Source organism: Dermacentor variabilis, chromosome 7, assembly GCF_050947875.1.
Source record: "Dermacentor variabilis isolate Ectoservices chromosome 7, ASM5094787v1, whole genome shotgun sequence".
Lineage (NCBI taxonomy): Eukaryota > Metazoa > Arthropoda > Arachnida > Ixodida > Ixodidae > Dermacentor > Dermacentor variabilis.
This window is the reverse complement of record NC_134574.1, coordinates 47,393,627-47,415,958: the sequence shown is the minus strand read 5'-3', so window position 1 is coordinate 47,415,958 and position 22,332 is coordinate 47,393,627. Positions and strand designations below refer to the sequence as shown.

At 45.9% G+C, this 22,332-nt stretch overlaps 1 protein-coding gene across 1 annotated transcript in view; it reads right to left on the bottom strand.

The window, feature by feature from the left end:
* LOC142588615 (glucose dehydrogenase [FAD, quinone]-like) overlaps nucleotides 1-11,220 on the bottom strand; it is a 76,235-nt gene extending 65,015 nt beyond the window's left edge. Inside the window, exons 1-3 of the mRNA XM_075700450.1 lie at nucleotides 11,140-11,220; nucleotides 9,297-9,548; nucleotides 4,489-4,678 (exon numbers count right to left, since the gene is read on the bottom strand). Coding sequence (XP_075556565.1) covers nucleotides 4,489-4,678; nucleotides 9,297-9,548; nucleotides 11,140-11,220 — 523 coding nt within the window. The remainder of the gene's footprint in view (nucleotides 1-4,488; nucleotides 4,679-9,296; nucleotides 9,549-11,139) is intronic.
* Between the last annotated feature and the right edge of the window lie 11,112 nt (nucleotides 11,221-22,332).

The window sequence follows — 22,332 nt, the reverse complement described above, 5'->3', positions numbered from 1 at the left end:
CGGCGGCGTCAATGTGAGCTGGGGAGCTTAAAACCCCTGGTTTGCTCCGCACTCGGGTGGGGTAGTTAACAAAAAGAACAACACAAACAGCAACCGCGAACAGCCTAGACAGGAGGACGCGGAGAATATAGCGCTGGAACGCGAATTAGAAATGTCACGTGCTAGGCAGAAAGAGCTAGAACGCCAAATAGCAGAGCTAACGAAGGCAGCGCGGGACCTTAGGTCGAACAGCCCTCCACAGCGACAAACCGTACAAACCCAAGCCTCATGGCAAGCAGGCAACGAAGATTTCGCCAAGTTTAAAGCAGAGATTCAGCAAATTATGCAGCAGATGATGCAGCAACAGCAGCAAGAAATGCAACAAGTGCAATTACAAGTAACAGAGCTCCGGAGCAGCATCCGCAAGCAGAAGTTTACCGAGAACTTTAGAGAGGAGGCCTACCACCGCCCCGCGCTGGCATCCCCCGCCGACACATCCGCAAGCAACAGCGAGGCTTAAACACGGCCAGTACAACTTTGAGCAAGCAAGAAACCTTAGATATATGGCAATGGAACTGCAGAGGCTACCGTAAGAAGCATGGCCTCCTCCAACAATGCTAACACAACTAACACCGCCCGACATCATATTGCTTCAAGAGACGGGCAGCACACCAACACTAGCTCGATGCACATGCTACGAGACTCAAGAGAAAGGAAGAACGGCAACCCTTGTCAGCAAGGCACTCATTGGCATCAGCCCCGACAGGATAGCCGACACCGACGTAGTGCACGTGATCGTAGAAATTATACCAAAGAAGAAAAGAAAGAGGGCAGTATCTTTGTTGCAAATGCATACAGCCCCCCGAATCGGAGGAAGGCAAAATTCTACGAGCTTTTCCATGGCGCACGCAAACTAGCGAAAGACAGCACGCTAATCGTCGCAGGAGACGTTAACGCCATGGGGATACCAAACAGCAAACCCAAAAGGCAAAACGCTAGCGGAGGCAGCAGAGAACATCGACTACAACCTCCTCACAGACCTAGACACTCCAACCAGAATCGGAAACAGCGCTAGTACCAACACCTGCCCCTACCTCACGTTCATACGAGGAGCGGAACAAGCAGTGTGGGAGAACCTGTTACAGAACCTGTGTAGTGACCACTACATACTCAAGACGCAAGTAACTTCGGACAGGCTAAGGCGTCAGCTGGGACCGGCAAAAATTACGGACTGGAGCGCTTTTCGAGAGGCATGCGATAGGAATCTCGCCCAGAACGGGATCCAATCGATAGAAGAGTGGGAAAACATGCTCAATGAACAACAGCGGAAGTAAACTAAAGAAATCGCGCGAGCGACGCAGACGCCCGAGGTAGGCGCCAGACTGCTCAAGCTGTGGGAAGCTAGAGGCGGGCTCACCAAGAGGTCGAAGAAACAAAAATACAACAGGAAGCTAAAGATAAAGATTGCAGAAATCACAGCGAAAGCAGAGGAGTACGCGCTGTAATTGGCAAGGCAAACTTGGCAGTCATTAAGCGACTCCCTCAACGGAACTTTGAACACAGCGTGGACGTGGCATATCCTGAAGGCTCTCATAGATCCGACCAAGACCAAGGCAGAAAACAACAAAACCACCTACCGGTTCATCCACCAGTTCGAGGGACCAGACTCGGAACTCCTGGAGAAGGTACGCGTCAAGTGCGTAAGTGGATGTGGATACAGTCAAACCAACGCTGCACCCACACCCTCACCCTACTCAAGGGATCCACCCTACAAGTGGCCCGCATGATCACGCGCATCTCACACAGACGCCATGGCATGCGAGAGGGCCCACTCAAGCTGGTCAGAAGCCCGGTCGTCAGCCGAGTGGCATATATAGCCTCCTATCCTACAATCCCATCAAGAGTGAGGTACAACAGGCGGACGCGATTCTGGGCAAAGCCTACAAAACCGCACTCCATCTTCCCCACAACAGCTCAACCGAAAAGCTCCTAGCCTTAGGACTACACAACACCTTCGAGGAATTGCAAGAGGCGCAACTAGTCTCCCAACAGCGCAGACTACAGCAGACCCCATCTGGCCGGGAGTTCCTGAAAAAACTAGGCTGCGCCGATCAACTTCAAGAGATACAGAGGACCGAAACAATTCCGGACAAGTATCGCAACACACTAACGGTAGCCCCCATACCCCGGAACATGAAACCAACCTACACAAAGCACGCAGAGAGGCGAGGGCTGAATACCTACAAAAGACACTAGCACCCCAAGAAACGACGGTATATGTGGACGCTGCCACACACGCCAGAGCTGTGGGGTAGAGCAACAGCAACGCGGTAGCAACGGTGATTGATTCGAACCTACGCGAGATCACCAGCGCATCACTACAAGGCTGTACGATAGTCGAGGCTGAAGAAGCGGCCGTCGCTCTAGCGGCAGCGGAGGGATATCGGTCTAAACGGTCTCTAACAATCCTTACAGACTCACAAACGGCGTGCCGCAACTACCTACGCGGCAGAATAGGGCATGGAGCGCTCCGCATACTCCGCTCCGGAGACCACATAACACAACGACAACCAAAAGAAGAAACCAATTAGGCAATTAGACCGGGACCCACGGGAGTGGCAGGGAACCAAGAGGCGGAGGGGATAGCTCGAGGGCACACTTATTACCGAGCATCCAACGTAGGCGACCTCGAGGGTACCGAACCTGTACCCCAAGACTATTCGGCGATACTAAATTACTACAAGGGCTGCAGAAAGCGGTATCCACCACCGCACAACACCCTTAGCAGAGAGGACTCTGACGCGTGGATGCAGCTACAAACGGGCTCGTACCCGAACCTAAACCTACTCAGCAAAATGTGTCCCACACAATACAATGACAAATGGCACGAAACACCCACGCTGTATTACATAACGTGGGCATGCCAGAAGATAGACGTGGAACCCGTTATATCAAACCCGAGTGGGGAGCAATGGGAGGGAGTGCTCTCCAGCGATCGCCTAGTCGACCAAGAAGGTCTGATTCTGCGAGCACAACTGCCAGCAGCATCCAGCGGAGTCCTGGACTAAGGGCAACCGATCGTTGTGCTAGAAGATAGACGAAGCCATCTGAAGACCGCAGAAGACCAGCGAATCTAGCGCTAATTAAGTTTATCACTCACTCACTCACTAAAGACAAACTAAGTTGGACTACACATATAAATTATCTCATTTCAGATTTAGCAAGTACAGTTGGATGTTTGTATAGGATTACCCACACCACTCTGGTTAAAGCGAACTCTTTATTATTATCTTTTCTATTCCAAATTTACATTTGGTTTACTTGTCTGGGGTACCACAACAAAAACAAATTGCAACAAGCTTGCTATACTTTAAACAAAGGAAATTTTACGGTCTTTTGGAATTTATTATGGTAAGCTTCATGATTTAAGAACGCTCCCTTATTTATAAAACATGGTATACTGCGGGCAGATCAGTTATATTATTTCAAGCTATTGCATCTAATACACAAAAGATAAATAACTCCTAGCTATTGTCTCAGATTCCGAAAACGATGCACTCTTGAAATACGAACTGAATACGTACGACAGAAAATGGAATATCAGGCAGCTGATGTATTAAATAAGGTCGAAGAAAAATTGGATTTCAGTACCACTACAAATACTTTCATAAATAACATAAAGAATTTAATAATCATTTATGAATTAAAATACTCTCGGCAATAATGTTTGCTGTGGATCTTTCTCCACTTACTATTAGATTTTTTGGTGTGTTTATATATACAAGCCCGTGCAATATGTGCGTGTATACAAACAACTTCGTTTGTTGTAAGAATATAGTTGCATAAGAAAAAATAACACGCACGTGAAATGTATGTTTAACGTGTATATGTACTTCATACATTTTGTTAATAATATAGATCTGCATAGACATTGATACTGTTCTTATGAAAGTGTAAACTGGTTATATTCTGTGTGTTCTTCCTGGATTTCTTTTTTTTTGTAATGAAAGCGGGACTGTTATCTTTGCCTAAAACCACTTGCCAAACTCTAAAGGGTCTTAGGCTTTTGTCAGGCATTTTAAGCATTTAGCCTCTACCTTCTAACAGGCTCTGTATTAGGTCTGTTGAAGAATAATGCATTCATTTATACATAGAGATATACATAGAGGCTGAAAATGCCTGAAGTAGGCAAACAATGATAATCGTATTGATAAAGTCGTAACACTCAAGTCCATACAATAGAATGAACTTGAACGTACATTAATGTGATGGCTTTCAGTGTCGCATGAGCAAACCTAGGGCAATATGAACCACACCGAGGGTAAAGCGTTGAAGAAAATGTCACAGGAGGCGTGTCAAGATTTCGGATGCGAAAATGTGATAAAACACATTTCATTCAGCTGATGAATTTTACCTACGGGGTCTCGTTTTTAACTTTTAAGGAGACCGATATGTACTATCAGCTTTCAGTATTATCAGAAACGCACCAACAATATCAGCAGTACCTACCGCTATCTGCTTTCGGCTCCCTGTAGCTCTCGAACTTTTTGAAGTAGGGCAGCACGTCTTTGTAAGACCAGCCCTTGGCGCCGTGTCGCTGTTCCCACAGGTCGAAGTCTCTCCTGTTACCACGAACGTACAGCTGGAAGTTGGTAACGCTCGAGCCCCCAAGAGCCTTACCACGTGCCCAGTCACACCTCTGCGTTGTGGATGTTGGTATAACGAGTATTTCGCGCAGTCACTAGGAAATATTGGAAGAATCAAATAATAGATGGCATGCGGCAACTTGCATAACCTCCAGTGCCTCTCCGTGATGGACAAAGCATCGCATGGCCAAAAGGTTTCTGCATTGTCCTTCGGAAATTGATTGAACTTTGCCTCAATACGCCTGTGTAAATCAAATGGTAGGATTTTCAAAACTATTATATAAAAAATTGAAAAGATGCGTAACGTGAATAGTGCGCTGCAGTTCAATAGATTGCCGAAAGGGCGATGTCCAAAATTGGTGGTCAGTCCTTGAAAAGTCTGCTTGCAAACCGGGCTTCATTACTGGATATATGGCATTGCGCTGCAGAGTACGAAGTCATGGGTTTGACTCCTGGCCATGGCGACTGTATTTAAATGAAAATAAAATGCGATTGCACATGTGTTTCTGCATTTGGGTGTCCATTGACGAACCTCAGGTGGTCAACATTAGACCGCGGCCTTCCACTACGGGATCTATCGCTCGTAAATAATTCTGCAGTTGTGTAACAGTAAAGGCCAATTAAAATGACATTTAAGACGGCGTGAAACGCCTACATAAAGAAAATGTGGCTACAGTGGATCCTCCCTGCAGAATTTAACGTTTGAAATACGAGCGCAAGCGTCTCGAAAAAGTCGCCAAATGTGATACATGACTCGAAATGCGTGGTTCCTCAGCAGCACGCTGAAATATCTCGAAGGCGACGTGCTAGGATTTACGTCATATGGTTTAACCGCCAGGTACAGATGTCGTCTGCTTAGATGCCGTTTAATGCCTGCTATGCACTTATCAGCTCTGCGGATCGGTTAAAAATGCTTTAGTAGTATATATTTCAATCGCATATAAAACAGATTTAGCGAAAGTGAAACGTTTGTTTATGTGTGCTTTAGTTCGTGATATTGAATATTAGCGGAGCATTGCTTCAGAGAAGAAAGTACTGCTTTCAATGACAGGTAGGTGGTCACCAATGTAGAACCCTTACAGTCCGCCAGAAATGCCTCTCGTTTCTGCGCGGTATATATGTACCAGAACAATTCGAATATGCAATGAGTATTCGCTGTTAGGTTACGCTGGTGGACAGCATAGATGATGGTACACATCCACGGTACGTAATTGAGAAAATGCCATCGAGAAATTGACGAGGTGCCAATTCAGCACAGACAAGACAACTACTAACTCAGAATTCAACTAAACAAAATAAAATAGCGCATCAGCAAGCTATGATTTCGTTACGAGATCTCATTTAAAGAAATCACATATAGTGTGATTATTTGTTAACACTGATTGCCTGAGCAGCTACGCATTCCAAAGGTGAACTCAGGTGTCTAAGTAACTTACAACAAAAAATAGTTATTATCTTTTTAAATATTACCTTTCAAGCGCATGTTGCCATTGTGAAATTGAAGCCTACGCCATGTTTAGCATTAAACAATAAAGCAAGCAAACCTTTCAAAATGGATTATTATGATGGGGGTTTTGCGCGTAAAATCCACGATATGATCATAAGGGACGCTGTAGTAGGGAGCTGTAGAATAATTTTGAACAAATGCGGTTTTTAGCATGCTGCCAATGCACGGCACATATGCATTTTCGCACTTCTCTATTAATACGCGGCTGCTGCGGCCAGAATTGAATCCCGGTCCCTCAGGCTTAGCAGTGCTACGTCAAAACCCTTAAAGCACCACGGCCGGGGCAATTTCTGAATGTACTTCCTTAACTGGTGCTAATATACAGGGTGACCACGATTGAGCTTTACGGAATTTTTAATGTTCGCCTGTGGTAGAGGGGAAACTCCTTGTCCTTGTGCTTTATTATTCGAACATAAAGACATAACTAGCACGATACACCTAACGCATATGCAACTATTTAGCGCAAAGTTCACTAATTACCTTCCTCATTATTTACTTTATGGCACACATTGGAATTTACAAATAGTAGCCAGTGAGTTTGCAAAACGTATCTACTTCAAATAAATTTGCAGGACTACAACAGGCTTGAAATATTATTTCCCAAATTGTGGGACGAAATACATATATGTTCCAGTTAGTCCAGTGCGTCAACGTATAAAAAATCACTTTTTTTGAAAAGTAAGTGGAACAACACTGAATTTTTATGGTGAGTTTGATGCCGCATGTCTTGAAATTGGCTTTATTTTGCAAATTCATTCCAATTAGATGAGCCTTGGATACGCTACGTTTCGTAAATTCGAAACTGTAGCGTAACATAAATAATTAGGAAGATAATTAGTGCGCTTTTGTAATTGTAGAATACCGGTTTCCATTTCTCGGGCAAGTGATGCCCCCCACTGAATAATCTAGTTCAAGGATTAGAAGTGTTACCTCCAACAGGATATTTTCACAATTCTATAAAACTTAAAATTTATCACAATGCATACACGGATTCTCCGTTATCATGCGCTGGGTACTAAAAAATATTCATTCATATGATGACGGGTTAGCCGTCGAAGCTGTCTATCCCAGACCCAGCAACTATGGCCAAAAATGTCGCGTCCGAGAACATTCCCTTGAATTTGGAATTTTCGCCGGTAAACAGCTCAGAGGAGATGCTGATCACGCTTCTGACGCTTGGAAGCAGATTCGAACGACCTCGCTTGACGCATACGAGCTGCCTCCAGTGCGCTATCTTCATTAGTAGCCTGCGCTCGGCGCTTAAGATTAGACTTTCGCGTCTGCTCTCGCTGATGTTCTTCGGAGGCAAAGTCACTGGCCGCATTCTCCGCTTTCGCACGGGCACTTTGTCGTTGGTTATAGTGGCGCCTCTGCTGTCAACGCCTCTCCTCGTATTCGGCTTGTTCTCCGCCTGTGCCAACAACGCGTGGTCCTCCCAGTTTTCCTATTTTTGCTGCAGTTGCAACTGTTGCAATGGTCAACTTCTGCAATGCGCAATTAATTTCTTACACACCGCGGCGGCTTCCGCGGCGCACATCCTCGCCACAACTGCTGCGTCGTTGTATTGAGGGCAGACAGCAGCAGACGTACCCGGCAGCAGCGGCGGCCAGAGCAGGTGCACTGCCGCACTCCGCAGCTGCGGCGCGCGGCGCAATCACGTGTCCTTTCTTTCTTCGCCGCCGTAATATCCTTCATACTCGCCTACTCGGCGCTCGCGCCGCCATCTTTTATGTTGACCTTACGGACGTTAGGCAGCCCAAACACGCCACCCCCCTCCCTCACTACGAGACCAAGCATACGGCTCATTCCTACGGGTTCGGCAGGTAAACAGCTGCGCTGTAAACTATGCATCATCCTCGTAGGTCGTAAAAAATTTCGTACTTATGCACTCCGAACATTCTACCAAGGCGGCTTACTCGCGCTCAGATTCACGAGAATCTTCACGCCGAGCTCATTGGGCCTTAAACACACAAAAATTTAGGTTAGTCGAACTCACGCGCACACAAACTAAGGAAAGTTTAATACAGCCAGGCCCACACGAACTCCGACTATCCCAAATTATATTGAGGCCGCATCATCTGAACTCTCTCACTCGCCCCCAGAATCAGATTCAGACAGATCTACCCTAATAAAGGGCATCCGAGACGTCTCAAGAGGATACGCCGCACTATTTGCATCCTAATTGGCACCGTACAATTGAAGCAGAGCCAGGTTCTGAAAGAAAGAACACCCGCTATGTCCTTGCATGCTACTTCTACACTTTCAAAAGTCTTGTGCCTATGCAATCTGAAAGAACGCGAGTGTCTGAGGGAGTCAAGTTTCGTTTCCACTTAAGGATAAACAGTACAGTTACTTTTACCATACGAGTGTAGGAGGGCTTTTGTTTTTTCCCATATTTTAAATAATGGGGTTTCACGTGCCAAAACCACGATCTGATAATGAGGCACGCCATAGGAACTGCGGAAGTTTGTAGCGCATGGGGTTCTTTAACGTGCACCTAAATCTAAGTATGCGGGTGTTCTCGCACTTCGCCCCCATTGAATTGCGGCCGCTGTGGCCGGGATTTCATCCCTCAACGTCGTGCTTAGCAGCCCAGCACCATAGCCACTAAGCAACCACGGTGACTTTTTCCCATATTTTATGTCAATACTCATTCTGAACATATATATTTCATTTTTCAGTGCAGTACATTCAGCTGCAAGAAAGTGTTCATTGGGCCTGTTCTTTTTTCTCCAGTAGGCACATGTCTGGGTTTTCTTGCACTTAGTAAGTCATAACGCAAGTTTCCTTTAAGTGAGCTCAAGATAGTAACCTTAGCAAGCATTTGTACGGCCACAGAAATACTGCCTTCAAAAACAAGGGATGCATATCGCGGCCTTCTAGCTGTATCTAGGAATCGAGCGTTTGATGCCTGCCAAAATGATCTATGGAAGGCAGCCAAAACATGGAGAAAAATAATTGTAGTAAAAAAAGTCTAATCACATTTGCCACTTGTGTCTAAATAAGTATAGTTGCTTAAACAGTAGGACTCGTATGACATCTCCGGATTTAATTATTTAATAAATACTGAACTAAATGATATAGCAAACACCAAATACCTAAGTTGATCTTGTCCGGCACTTGAACGCCTCAAAAAAATTATGCGCAGCGAACACTCTACTCACGTTGTCCTTCATGCCTAAGCATCCTTGCTGCTGTGGCTCGGTGCGATAGTCCCAATCGTACTCGCCGTGGAAGTGCAGGAGCGCGAACAGCGGTATGTCCGTGGCGGCATTCTCCACGCCACCAGCCTCGATTAAGAGAACGGTCCTACGGCTATCCGCCGACAGCCTATTGGCTAGTACGCAGCCCGCTGTGCCACCGCCAACTGCAACGTACCAGGTAAACGTGGCAAATGAGACGGGGGAAAGCCCGTGCTCAGTATTACGGAGAGATTGCGCAGTGGCGCATCATCATTCGCGCTTCCAAGTAACAACTACTTCGACGTTTTCGCGCACAGGTTGCGAAAGACTTTCGGATAAACCCTCTGACATTGTCCACTAAATTAAGCGTGCAAATGGGAGCATATGAGCTGTACTTATCCCTAAATATTCAGGACCCTCCCACTTGTACATGAATTACTTTTTTTAAAGCAGTGATTTCTACTGAAAACGTTCTCACTATAAAAAAAAAACGTTTTTACTCTGAAACCAAAATACAAGCCACCTAAATAAGCGAGATGTGTGGAAGGCGTTTATAACAATTGAACTCATAAGAAATACCTGCTTTCTTAGAGCACGGGACAAACTACTTTCTTTTTACAACGAAGCTGTATGTAGGTCAGATCCAAGGTTTCGTGTCGTCTGTGTGCGGAAACTATCGCCATGTATGCTGATCCGTGTGAGAGCGCAGAAAGGGTCCAAGTTCAATGGACTCGGGGACCTGTAACGCCCTTTAACTACCCTTGTCACACCTGGGACATAAAAAGTTCCCATGCACAGGGTTACGGAAAAATGTTTTTTTAATGTCTTGTGCAACTTTATCAAAATGGACTGTTTAAAAAAGTCGGCAGATCCCACGCCCTGTGGGAATTATCATGCGAATAAGTGTGCGGAGGTAGCAGCGTCGCGGTGTGGCCCCGACGCCGCTCCTGCGCCCGGAGCCGTGGGCTGTATATTTTTGGTTGCGACTGTACATACATACATACATACATACATACATACATGCATACATACATACATACATACATACATACATACATACATACATACATACATACATACATACATACATACATACATACATACATACATACATACATACATACATACAGTCAGTCAGCCTACGACGTTAACCAAATGACCATGACATCGGCGGCTGTTTCATGACATACATGACTCATATCATGATATTCATGTCATGACCAATAATTTATGTTTGTCATACACTCTTGTCATATTACGCCAATTGTGCTACATACCAAGTTAACGAAACAACCATGAGGCATCAAAATGTAGGCGGTTGTTTCATGACCTAGATGAAACACATGTCATGATCTTCTTGTCATGACCGATCATTTACGTTCGTCATGCACTCTTCTCATGCTATGCCACTTTCGGATCACACCAGTTTCACGAAACGACAATGACAGTACCCTGACGTATGTGGCTAGATTGGTACTGTTAATGTGGCAAACGAGCCCGGGCTCAGGCCACCCGGGCATTGTGTGCGGTGAGGCATAGCCTTTCCACCGCTGCCCGGGCCCGCTGGATAGACCAATTATGGGCTATCCAGCGGGCCCGGGCAGCGGTGGAAAGGCTATGCCTCACCGCACACAATGCCCGGGTGGCCTGAGCCCGGGCTGGCAACCTCGCAGGTCCTTTTTCCATTAAAGTTTTTTCCGTCCGTCCGTTCGCCAAGAAATGCGTCGCATTTAAAATTCTCGGCGCCATCAGCGAGAACGCGCTTGTGCCATTGTTCACGTGCTCGACGTCGTCTTCTTTCACAGCTTGTGCCACTGCCGCTTACCATTCCTACGTAGACTGTCATTTCTCTTCGGTCGTCGTAACGGAGAGGCGGCGTTTGCGGGGGGAGAGGGGCATGAGCCATAGTACGAGTTATACGTTCTGTTACCTTACGGGCACATTTAATCACAGGGGGGATAGGTGATTGCGCGTGCATACATATATCGTCAGGATGACCACAGATCAGGACAATACGAAAGTTCGTGCCTTTGCTCAAAATTAGGTCACCTCTGTGGCCTGCGCTAAAAGACTGCGCTATGAATTTTTTTATCAAATTGAGGGTGAAAAGAGCTTGCGCGCACGTTTTGAAAAAGCATACACATAGTGCTGCCACATTTACTACGTTGAGAATAAAATGGTGCAAAGGCTCTTGCCTTGACAAAAATGTGTGCTGCGAAGTAGAGAGAGAGAGAGAAAACATTTATTTGGACCATCGAGGTCGTTACTCTTGAGGTCGAGTGCGTGGTGTCCTCATTCCAGGACTCCACTGGCCATGGCTGCTTGACGTTTTGCTGGACGAGAGCTTCTTGTCCCACCAGGGTATCGCCGGTCAGCTGTACCTGCTACCGTTCAAATGACGGCTAGGCGAGACTACTAAATCCAGGATTTGGGAAACATGCTTCAGTATTTTATTTTGAGAGGCAAAATTGAACCTACTTTTATAACATTATGGGACCATCCATATACTTGGGTAGTTCTAATACTAAACTCCTATTTACTATCATATTGCATTCCGAGCTCGCCGTTTTTGTGGTAGTAAAGGAAAAGTTACTCATGTGTCTTTTTGCTTGTTCTTAGATACTAAATGAATGAGCTGACGAGGGCGAAATACCTTCGTGTAATTATAATAACCCCAATAGGACTATTTTCGAAGAAAAAAAAACGAAACGGCCCAGAGGGCTATAATAGCTCTCGTAGTATAGCCCTCTGGGCCGTTTCCTTATTTTTCTTCGAAAATAGTCCTATTGGGGTTATTATAATTACACGAAGGTATTTCGCCCTCGTCAGCAGCAGTCCCTGAGATACTTATTCTGGCGGCTAGCTTCCCACGCTATGCGTGCCGCCCTCGCACCTGTTTAAGCTTTTCCTAGACACTAGAGTTATACTAGGTCCGCACAACCTTGAGCGATCGGAAAGCGCGTTTTCCCCTCTTGGCCGGCGGAGAAGGGAGGCTTTGTTCCGGCCGCAGAGTCCTCCCCGTCTCAGTAAGGTGCCTGGTGGTGGTCTCGCGCGGACGATGCCCTCTCGGTGAGCGCTTATTCCCCATCATCTTTTAAGAGGTTCAATACTTACAAGCATTTGTCTCGCAAACTATATTTATTTCAAGGGAGTTTTCCACATCTCAATAATTTATCTCGTTGTATTCGAGTGCTGATTGCCGTGCTATAGTTTGTTAACGAAGCTTTCCCTCAAGTCTTAATATTTTAAGGCAGTTTTCCTAGTCTCTAAAACCGCTCAAGTTCCCTCTTCTCCTCTGGCGGCCATTTTTCCAAGAATGTATGCTTCCAACCACAAAAACGGACTATCGCGGACAACATCAGTCCCTTGCCACGTAATTATGAGGCTCGGAGCAGGAGCTATGGCACTGCAAAGTAACCTGGGGCCTGACGAACCAACCGACTGAGCTATCTTTCCGGGCAACATCCAAGGGTCACGAGTTCAAATCACCTCTTATGTTCCTTTTATTTCCCCCCAATTTTTTTTCTTTTTTTCTTTTAATGTCTTTTCCTTTATTTTATCACTGTATGGGAACCCTCCTTCAAAAAAAGATATATATGGTCAATTATATATGGCCACACATGTGCAGGTCATAAATACCAGGTTCTCTAGCCGAGTGCCATCCGTGCGGTATAACCGAGCTCAGATTGGTCCACCTTGACTGATCAAATAGGGCACCACTGTAGGTGAAATGAGGCGCACAACTCCTGCGGGACCCGCCGTGGTTGCTCAGTGGCTATGGTGTTAGACTGCTGAGCGCGAGGTCGCGGGATCGAATCCCGGCCACGGCGGCCGCATTTCGATGGGGGCGAAATGCGAAAACACCCGTGTACTTAGAATTAGGTGCACGTTAAAGAACCCCAGGTGGTCGAAATGTCCGGAGTCCTCCACTACGGCGTGCCTCATAATCAGAAAGCGGTTTTGTCACGTGAAACCCCATAATTTTATTTTTAATTTAACTCCTGCGGGGACGGTAGAGCATCCGCCTCCCGTGGAAGAGGACCGTGGTTCAAATCCCGGTGCCGCGCAATTCTCCACCGGAAAAAAAACCGTATGTTGAGAAAATTGCACAACCAGGCCTGGAGTGCGGCCTGATCCCGGTGACCAGAACCGGTAACGCACTCTCTCACCAGAACAGGATTGGCCACCCTGGTGCAGTACTTGGCCACAACCTCCTACATGAATACAACAATCAAACCCCGGCCCTCAGTCCCCAGTAGCCGCGAAGTAACTGACCACGGCGGCGGGCAGATCTGTGACGCTGAAGAGGGTGCTAAGAATACCTGGCTCCGGACAGGCCGCCATAGGAATCTGAACCTGGCAACGTTTAACGTTAGAACATTATCTAGTGAGGCGAGTCTAGCAGTGTTATTGGAGGAATTAGAGGGTAGTAACTGGGATATATTAGGGCTCAGGGAGGTTAGGAGGACAAAAGAAGCATGTACAGTGCTAAAAAGCGGGCACATACTGTGCAACCGGGGCTTAGCGGAGAGACGAGAACTAGGAATCGGATTCCTGATTAATAAAGAAATAGCTGGTAACATACAGGAATTCTATAGCATTAACGAGAGGGTGGGAGTCTTGTTGTGAACCTTAATAAGAGGTACAAATTGAAGGTGGTACAAGTCTATGCCCCTACATGCAGTCATGATGACCACGAAGTCGAAAGATTTCATGAAGACGTGGAATCGGCGATGGGTAAAGTCAAAACAAAATACACTATACTGATATGCGACTTCAATGCCAGGGTAGGCAAGAAGCAGGCTGGAGACAAGTCAGTGGGGGAATATGGCATAGACTCTAGGAATAGCTGAGGAGAGTTATTAGTAGAGTTTGCAGAACAGAATAATATGCGGATAATGAATACCTTTTTCCGCAAGTGGGTTAGCCGAAAGTGGACGTGGAGGAGCCCGAATGGTGAGACTAGAAATGAAATTGACTTCATACTCTGCGCGAACCCTGGCATCATACAAGATGTAGACGTGCTCGGCAAGGTACGCTGCAGTGACCATAGGATGGTAAGAACTCGAATTAGCCTAGACTTGAGGAGGGAACGGAAGAAACTGGTACACAAGAAGCCAATCAATGAGTTAGCGGTAAGAGGGAAACTAGAGGAATTCCGGATCAAGCTACAGAACATGTATTCGGCTTTAACTCAGGAAGAGGACCTTAGTGTTGAAGCATTGAACCACAATCTCATGGGCATCATTAAGGAGTGCGCTATAGAAGTCGGTGGTAACGCCGTTAGACAGGAAACCAGTAAGCTATCGCAGGAGACGAAAGATCTGATCAAGAAACACCAATGTATGAAAGCCTCTAACCCTACAGCTAGAATAGAACTGCCAGAACTTTCTAAGCTAATCAACAAGCGTAAGACTGCGGACATCAGGAACTATAATATGGATAGAATTGAACAGGCTCTCAGGAACGGAGGGAGCCTAAAAACAGTGAAAAAGAAACTAGGAATAGGCAAGAATCAGATGTGTGCGTTAAGAGACCAAGCCGGCAATATCGTTGCTAATATGGATGAGATAGTTCAAGTGGCTGAGGAGTTCTATAGAGATTTATACAGCACCAGTGGCACCCACGACGATAGTGGAAGAGCGAATAGCCTAGAGGAACTCGAAATCCCACAGGTAACGCCAGAAGGAGTAACGAAAGCCTTAGGAGCTATGCAAAGGGGGAAGGCAGCTGGGGAGGATCAGGTAACAGCAGATTTGTTGAAGGATGGTGGTCAGATTGCTCTAGAGAAACTGACCACCCTGTATACGCAATGCCTCATAACCTCGAGCGTACCGGAATCTTGGAAGAACGCTAACATAATCCTAATCCATAAGAAAGGGGACGCCAAAGACTTGGAAAATTACAGACCGATCAGCTTACGGTCCGTTGCCTACAAAGTATTTACTAAGGTAATCGCAAATAGAATCAGGAACACCTTAGACTTCTGTCAACCAAAGGACCAGGCAGTATTCCGTAAAGGCTACTCAACAATAGACCATATTCACACTATCAATCAAGTGATAGACAAATGTGCAGAATATAACCAACCCTTATATATAGCTTTCATTGATTACGAGAAAGCGTTTGATTCAGTCGAAACCTCAGCAGTCATGGAGGCATTACGGGATCAGGGTGTAGATGAGCCATATGTAAAAATACTGGAAGATATCTATAGCGGCTCCACAGCCACCGTAGTCCTCCACAAAGAAAGCAACCAAATCCCAATAAAGAAAGCCGTCAGACAGGGAGATACGATCTCTCCAATGCTATTCACAGGATGTTTACAGGAGGTATTCAGAGACCTGGAGTGGGAAGAATTGGGGATAAAAGTTGATGGAGAATACCCTAGCAACTTGCGATTCGCTGATGATATTGCCTTGCTTAGTAACTCAGGAGACCAATTGCAATGCATGCTCACTGACCTGGAGAGGCAAAGCAGAAAGGTGGGTCTGAAAATTATTCTGCAGAAAACTAAAGTAATGTTTAACAGCCTCGGAAGAGAGCAGCTGTTTACAATAGGTAGCGAGGAACTGGAAGTGGTGAGGGAATGCATCTACTTAGGGCAGGTTGTGACGGCGGATCCGGATCATGAGACAGAAATAATCAGAAGAATAAGAATGGTCTGGGGTGCGTTTGGCAGGCATTCTCAGATCAGGAACAGCAGGTTGCCACTATCCCTCAAAAGGAAAGTGTATAACAGCTGTGTGCTACCAGTACTCACATATGGGGCAGAAACCTGGAGGCTTACGAAAAGGGTTCGGCTGAAATTGAGGACGACGCAACGAGCTATAGAAAAAAGAATGATGGGTGTAACGTTAAGGGATAAGAAAAGAGCAGATTGGGTGAGGCAACAAACGCGGGTAAATGACATCTTAGTTGAAATTAAGAAAAAGAAATGGGCATCGGCCGGACATGTAAGGAGGAGGGAAGATAACCGATGGTCAGTAAGGGTTATGGACTGGATTCCAAGGGTAGGGAAGCGTAGCAGGGGGCGGGAGAAAGTTAGGTGGGCGGATGACATTAAGACGTTTGCAGGGACAACATGGCCACAATTTGTACATGACTGGGGTAGTTGGAGAAGTATGGGAGAGGCGTTTGCCCTGCAGTGGGCGTAACTAGGATGATGATGATGATGATGATGATGATGATGATGATGATGATGATGATGATGATGATGATGATGATGATTTGAGCTAACATTTAGGGGGTTGCTGATTCGTATTTTTTCCATGGTTCGTTGAAGTTCCAGGCATGCCAGAGCACGCACAGCGATCTGCTTGAGGAAGGTCTGCAGAAAATATTCCAGGAACTACTGTTGGATTACACTTGCTGCGAAATTTTCAGCGTTTATGTTACCGAGGTACCACCCTAATTTAAAAGCTGGTGGACGCCACTGCGAATAGTATTCTTTCCCTACATAGGCCATTTTGAGCATATCTATCTATCTAGCTATGTAGCCTTTTACGCCGCTCGAGTGGCCCAAGTCACATACCTGCTTGGGCCACTGCCGGTGTGCTTCTGATCCCGATGCCGTCGTGGTCGTTTTATTGTGGTTATTCCAGCTTCGTGACATATCACTGTCGTCATGCCGTCTTAGTCACACCTCCTACCCTGGCATAGGGTGGGAACTTGGTCTGGTTGGTACGTGTCGGAAATAAGTACGAGTAACTATGCAAAATACTGGACGTAAAGATTGAGGCAGACGAAGTGCTCAGTATCAACTAATATTTTATTGCGCACGCATCAGTATATGTATACAGGAGCTTGAACAGGCACGATGGAGAGGAGAACATACGAAAGCTGGAATATATCGTCGAAACATAGATACAAGGAAGAATATACAAACAGTATAACTAAGTAGTCACCATTTATGTGCAAGATACGTGAGTTTCTTGGTGAGGAGCTATACCGAAGGCACACCCACGCACGTATTGCCTTTTTCAACGATGCAAAAGCCTCGTACACCTCACCCACACGCTGGTCATCATAGCGCCTGAGTACTTTGTATGGAATGAATAATGTAGGACAGCCACAACAGCAGCTATGTGAGGCTAGGTGACTGCCCACAAGCGGCTTCATTAAAGCGGAATTTTCTGTTAATTTTCTTAAATTGGAATGTTCACAAGGAAGACTCCAATGCGTAATAGCTTGGGCCATTATAGCTATTTTTTCGGTGTTGTGATGCCGTCGTGGTCATTGCGTCCTCCTCATTTCACGCTTGTCCTACAACTATCCTCATGCCGTCATTACGTCATCGTCGTCCCTTAGTCGTCCTGATACCATGGTTGTTGCGCTCTCATTTTATCATTGTCATCCCATTGTCATCATACCGCCGCCGTCATACTGCCTTCCTCGCTCCATCGATGTCAATTTAACTTCCTCGCTGTGTTTTAATCATACCGTCGTCGTTCGATCGCGGATATGCCGTCCTTGTCATGCCGTCATAGCCTGTCAATCTCTGTGATGTCTCCGCTGTCAGATCATCGTCGTAATGCAGTCATGTCCGTGCCATCATATTCCAGCTTCATCATCTCACTATCACCATGCCATCGTCGTCACGGCCTCCTCGTGATGCAGGATTGTGATACAGTAATCCTCACGCATTGTCATCACACACTCGTCGTCATCTCATTGTACTCATGACGTGGTCATGCCGTCGTGGTTACTGCATCGTTATCATGCATTCTCTGTTATATCTTCGTCGGGATGCCGTGGCGGTCAGTTCATCGTCATCATTATAACTGCGTCATCCGACTATCTTCATGCTGCCGTCGTCATATTAGCACGTGGACTCGTTTATCTTTTTCGGGTGGGCACTTTTCACCATCTAACAAACGCTGTCGCTCAGCGCGGAACGCGCCTCCATATATCGGAAATCTCTCGAATCCTATCGATGATTCATTCCGCCTGTAGTCTGTAGTCACCTGTATCCGCCTGTTGTCTGTAGTCATCTGTCTGTAGTCACCGAACCTTGTGTTATCTTATTTCATGTATGCGTGACGACAATGGTGTTGAACTTTCTGGAAGACACATGGGCACCAACGATTACTAAGGAACCTTCATTGAATGGTGTATAAAAGCCGACGCACTTCACCGGCGCATCAGATTTCGACGACCGCTGACCGTGTTCACCGCTCTTGCTGTGCTTTCAGTGTAACTTGGTTTTGTAGGCACAAGTTTGCCCAATAAAATGCTAGTTTCACCAGTCACAGTTTTTCATTTCTTCACCGTCAATACTACGCGAAAATTTCGTTTCCATGCCATCGTCGTCACGCTGTCCTTTCACAATCGTCCTCACTTCGGCAACCTCATCCAATTGCCATAGTGCGAACGCCGTCGTCATACCAACTTCGTCGATCCATCAACGTCATTCCTTGCTCGTCAGTTTACCTTGATCTTGCTGTCGTGATTCCGTCATGATTATACTGCCATTGTCATGTCAACGTCGTCATCAGGTCTTCATGACACAGACGCTATCATGCAGCCGTTCTCATACCGTCCTCGTCACGTCATCTTGGTCGTGCCATGGTCGTTATTTCCGCTTCTTCCGGCTCTAGCCATACCGCCTTCAGCACATCAGCGTCGCCATACAGTCTTCTTTTTGTCTTCTTGTCGCCGTTATACTAGCGTCATACGTCAAGCATAGACATCCCGTTCTCATGATGCCATCTTCGCTATACCCATTTATCGTTGTATCGCTATCATTGCTCCTGCGCTATTTCATCTTCACTGCGTCGGCGTCATGCAGTTATCGTCATGCCTCCATGCCCATGGCGACCTTGGCAAGGGAGTGCAATAGCAAATTAGAATACTGTCAAAGTATGTGTCATATACGCGAAGCAACGAAAGTCTTGCAATTACCACTGCCCGTTTTAAATAAATATGATTTCAGAGATGTGGCCTGTTGTTACATTGTTCGTTTGCTATTTGCATTACCGTCCACAATAGCCTTGAGATTAGTTTCGCTATGATTTTATTTAGCGAAAGCTTTTCTATTGGTTGCCAGAAACTTACCGCACAACGTAACCGAGTCCAATTTTTACTACGTGTTATTTAACCCAGAAAACATCATAACTGAGACAAAGTGAGAAAATCTCGTAATCGAATCGCAAAATGTTGCACCCTAAGGCGTGGTATAGAAAGCAGTTTTCTGCGTATTAAGCGTTGTACTCTGCGCGAATACAACCTCTCTCCGGGAACTGAGATAACTTGAGTTTGATTTTTCATGGCACGGCATGGACAATCTTTCTGTTCATATGAGTGCCTTGGTGGACGTCTTTATTTTTTAGGACTGTGTAGATCGATGGGCTTAAAATTAAAAAAAAATATCCCATTGTTCGTCTCGTGTTAAACTAATGCCAACAAGTGTGTACACCAATTTGTTGTTCTTTTTTCTTGGAAATGTTTGGTATACGGAAAGAAAAAAAATGAAAATTGGCGATATTGTATATTTTTACTTTGCAAATAAAAAACTAGTTTCCAAATCGTGTAAAACTACTTGACCTTCATTTTCTGGGTGAGATTCCTACAAAATTATTGATATTTTGTTAATAATGCATATATGCGACGTAGACTAATGTATCCACGTCAGAGTTTCATGGTCAACCGCGTTTTTATTCATATCATGTTACTGAATCAACGAGCTTTAAAGTGGCTGGAGTTGGTAGTGTCACAAGCATGTAGCACGAATCGTTATTGTAATAAAACGTTGTTATGGCTCTATGAGGAGACTAACAGAGATTGTCTAGTTTATCGTTCACGTCTTGGGTTGATAGGGAGGGTGTGATGAATTTATATAGAAGTGCACGAACCACAGCTTCGGGTTTAAGACTGTGGAATGTAATTCCAGTAAATCATCAGTCACGGAACGTGTGCCCACAGCGCATTCACAACGTCTTCCAATCTGAGCTTGCCCATCGAGAAACGTTCGAGAAAGTTCCATGGTGAAATTTTGTGCCTTTCCCATTCCCGTATGACTGAATTCTTTTCATTAGCCTGATACAGTATCCGCGATTCTTCCCTTGTTACTAGAGCAAATATATTTGACCACTTATGTCCATGTCATGTTAAGACCAACTAAACGCAATTCTCCTTAATTCCGAGAAAAACTTTGTAGAAGTTTAGACTAACATGTCTAGAAAACTGCATTCTCTACACAGCCTTGTTAAGTTGCAACACCTTGCAACTCTGTAACGAGATTTCTGCCCTTTCTGGCAGTTAATTTTTTTCCACTGTGACACAAAAACGTATGTGAGAAAAGTAGCTTTCGTTCCATTGTGTAAGAAACATTTTCAGTCTAATATAAAAATTTAAAGGGGGCATGACACGGTGACCCCACAATTTATGGATGTCCGCCAGAAGTTGTAGTAGAGGCTCGTAAAAGCGCATTTCTGCCCAAAATATGAGCAAGAACTCGCCGCCTCTAAGTGCTGCCCTCCGGCATCGACCGCCATATTGCCATGCCATGTGTGATGTCATGTGCTGCACGGAACCGAGCTATTGTGTGCTACAAAATCAGCCACCGAACCACGTCAGCTTCGGAGCATAGACGGAGGTTCGGAGTACAAACGGAGCATAGCTGCCGTTTGTTGCCGTATTTGCTCCAGATATCGAATGCCATGTTTTCTACACCACAAACTTCGCGTGATGAAGCAAGCGACCAATTTTTGAGCAGCTAAAGCAGCGATGCCGTTGTATACGCCGCGCATATTGACTCCGACCACGTAGTCACGAGCTCATGTAACGAAACATGGCCTCCGACATTTGCGGGCCCGGGCTGGTGCACGTAATTCTTGGAGGCCATGAACGAATGCAGCGAAGAAAACGTAGCCAGCACAGCTGGCCACATTGGTGTTTCGCAAAATGCCACTGACGCCTTCGTGCGCTGGTGAGTCCCGTCGATTCATTTCATCCTGTTTCATGCATGCAGCGCTGCTTAGCCAGCCGTTCAGGGAATAAGTGTTGCGCTACTTCGCGCGCAAGTTGTTATGCCCGTAGACTGTTTATTGCCATTCATTCCATACATGCATCTCTGTTGGATTCGTACTGAATAAAACTACGACTTTGTTGAGCTACCGCGTGTTTCCACCAGTATTTCTTCCTTCTGTGGTTGCGTGCGGCATTTGTAAAAACATATCCGCGCACATGTGTATGTAGCCCGAGGATTTCCGACGTTGTACGCTCTCGCTGAACCTTTACTTGATCTTATCTTATTGCACGATACACCCAATATCCATAAACAAATATTGCTGGTGCTCCATTAATCGAGAGTAGATAGTAAGCATGAAATGGCAACCGGCAAAGCCGATTAGTTGGAGAGGATACCAGCCACAGTATTAAATGGGTGTAGTGCATGTTCTCCACGGTACACCCAACTACACCACATGGCACCACGTCATACTGTACACTGGTTAATATGGATGCTGCCCTGCTAAAAGCAGAAAACTCGTTGAAGGCCGCACGACAGGCCGCGAAAGGCGCCGAGGAGACAGAATGCGCTGCTCTGTTAGAAGATGAATGAATTGAATTCTACGGCTTCACGTGCCAAAACAACGATTTGATTATCAGGAACGCCATAGTAGGGGACTCCAGATTAATTTTCACTACCAGGGGATCTTTAACGTGCCCCGAATGCAGGGCACGCGGGCTCATTTGCTTTACGCCTTCGTCGAAACGCGGCTGCCGCGGACAAATATGATCCCGTGGCTTCGTGCTTAGCAGCGCGAGATCAAAACCTGCTGACCCAGCGCAGCCGGTAGACACACCATAAGAAGGCTCCACGCAGCCTGTCGCGATCTGTTGAGGTGACGAAAAACATGCGCAGCGAAACCCGCGGACAGCCGGCGTTCAGAGCCAAAAGGTGACAAGGAAGTGTATAGTAACCAGTATCTGCAATTTCAACGTCGCTATTGGAATTGACAAATACAACTTCAGCGTACTAAAAGTTACAGCTTCAGTAATATTGTGAACAAACATT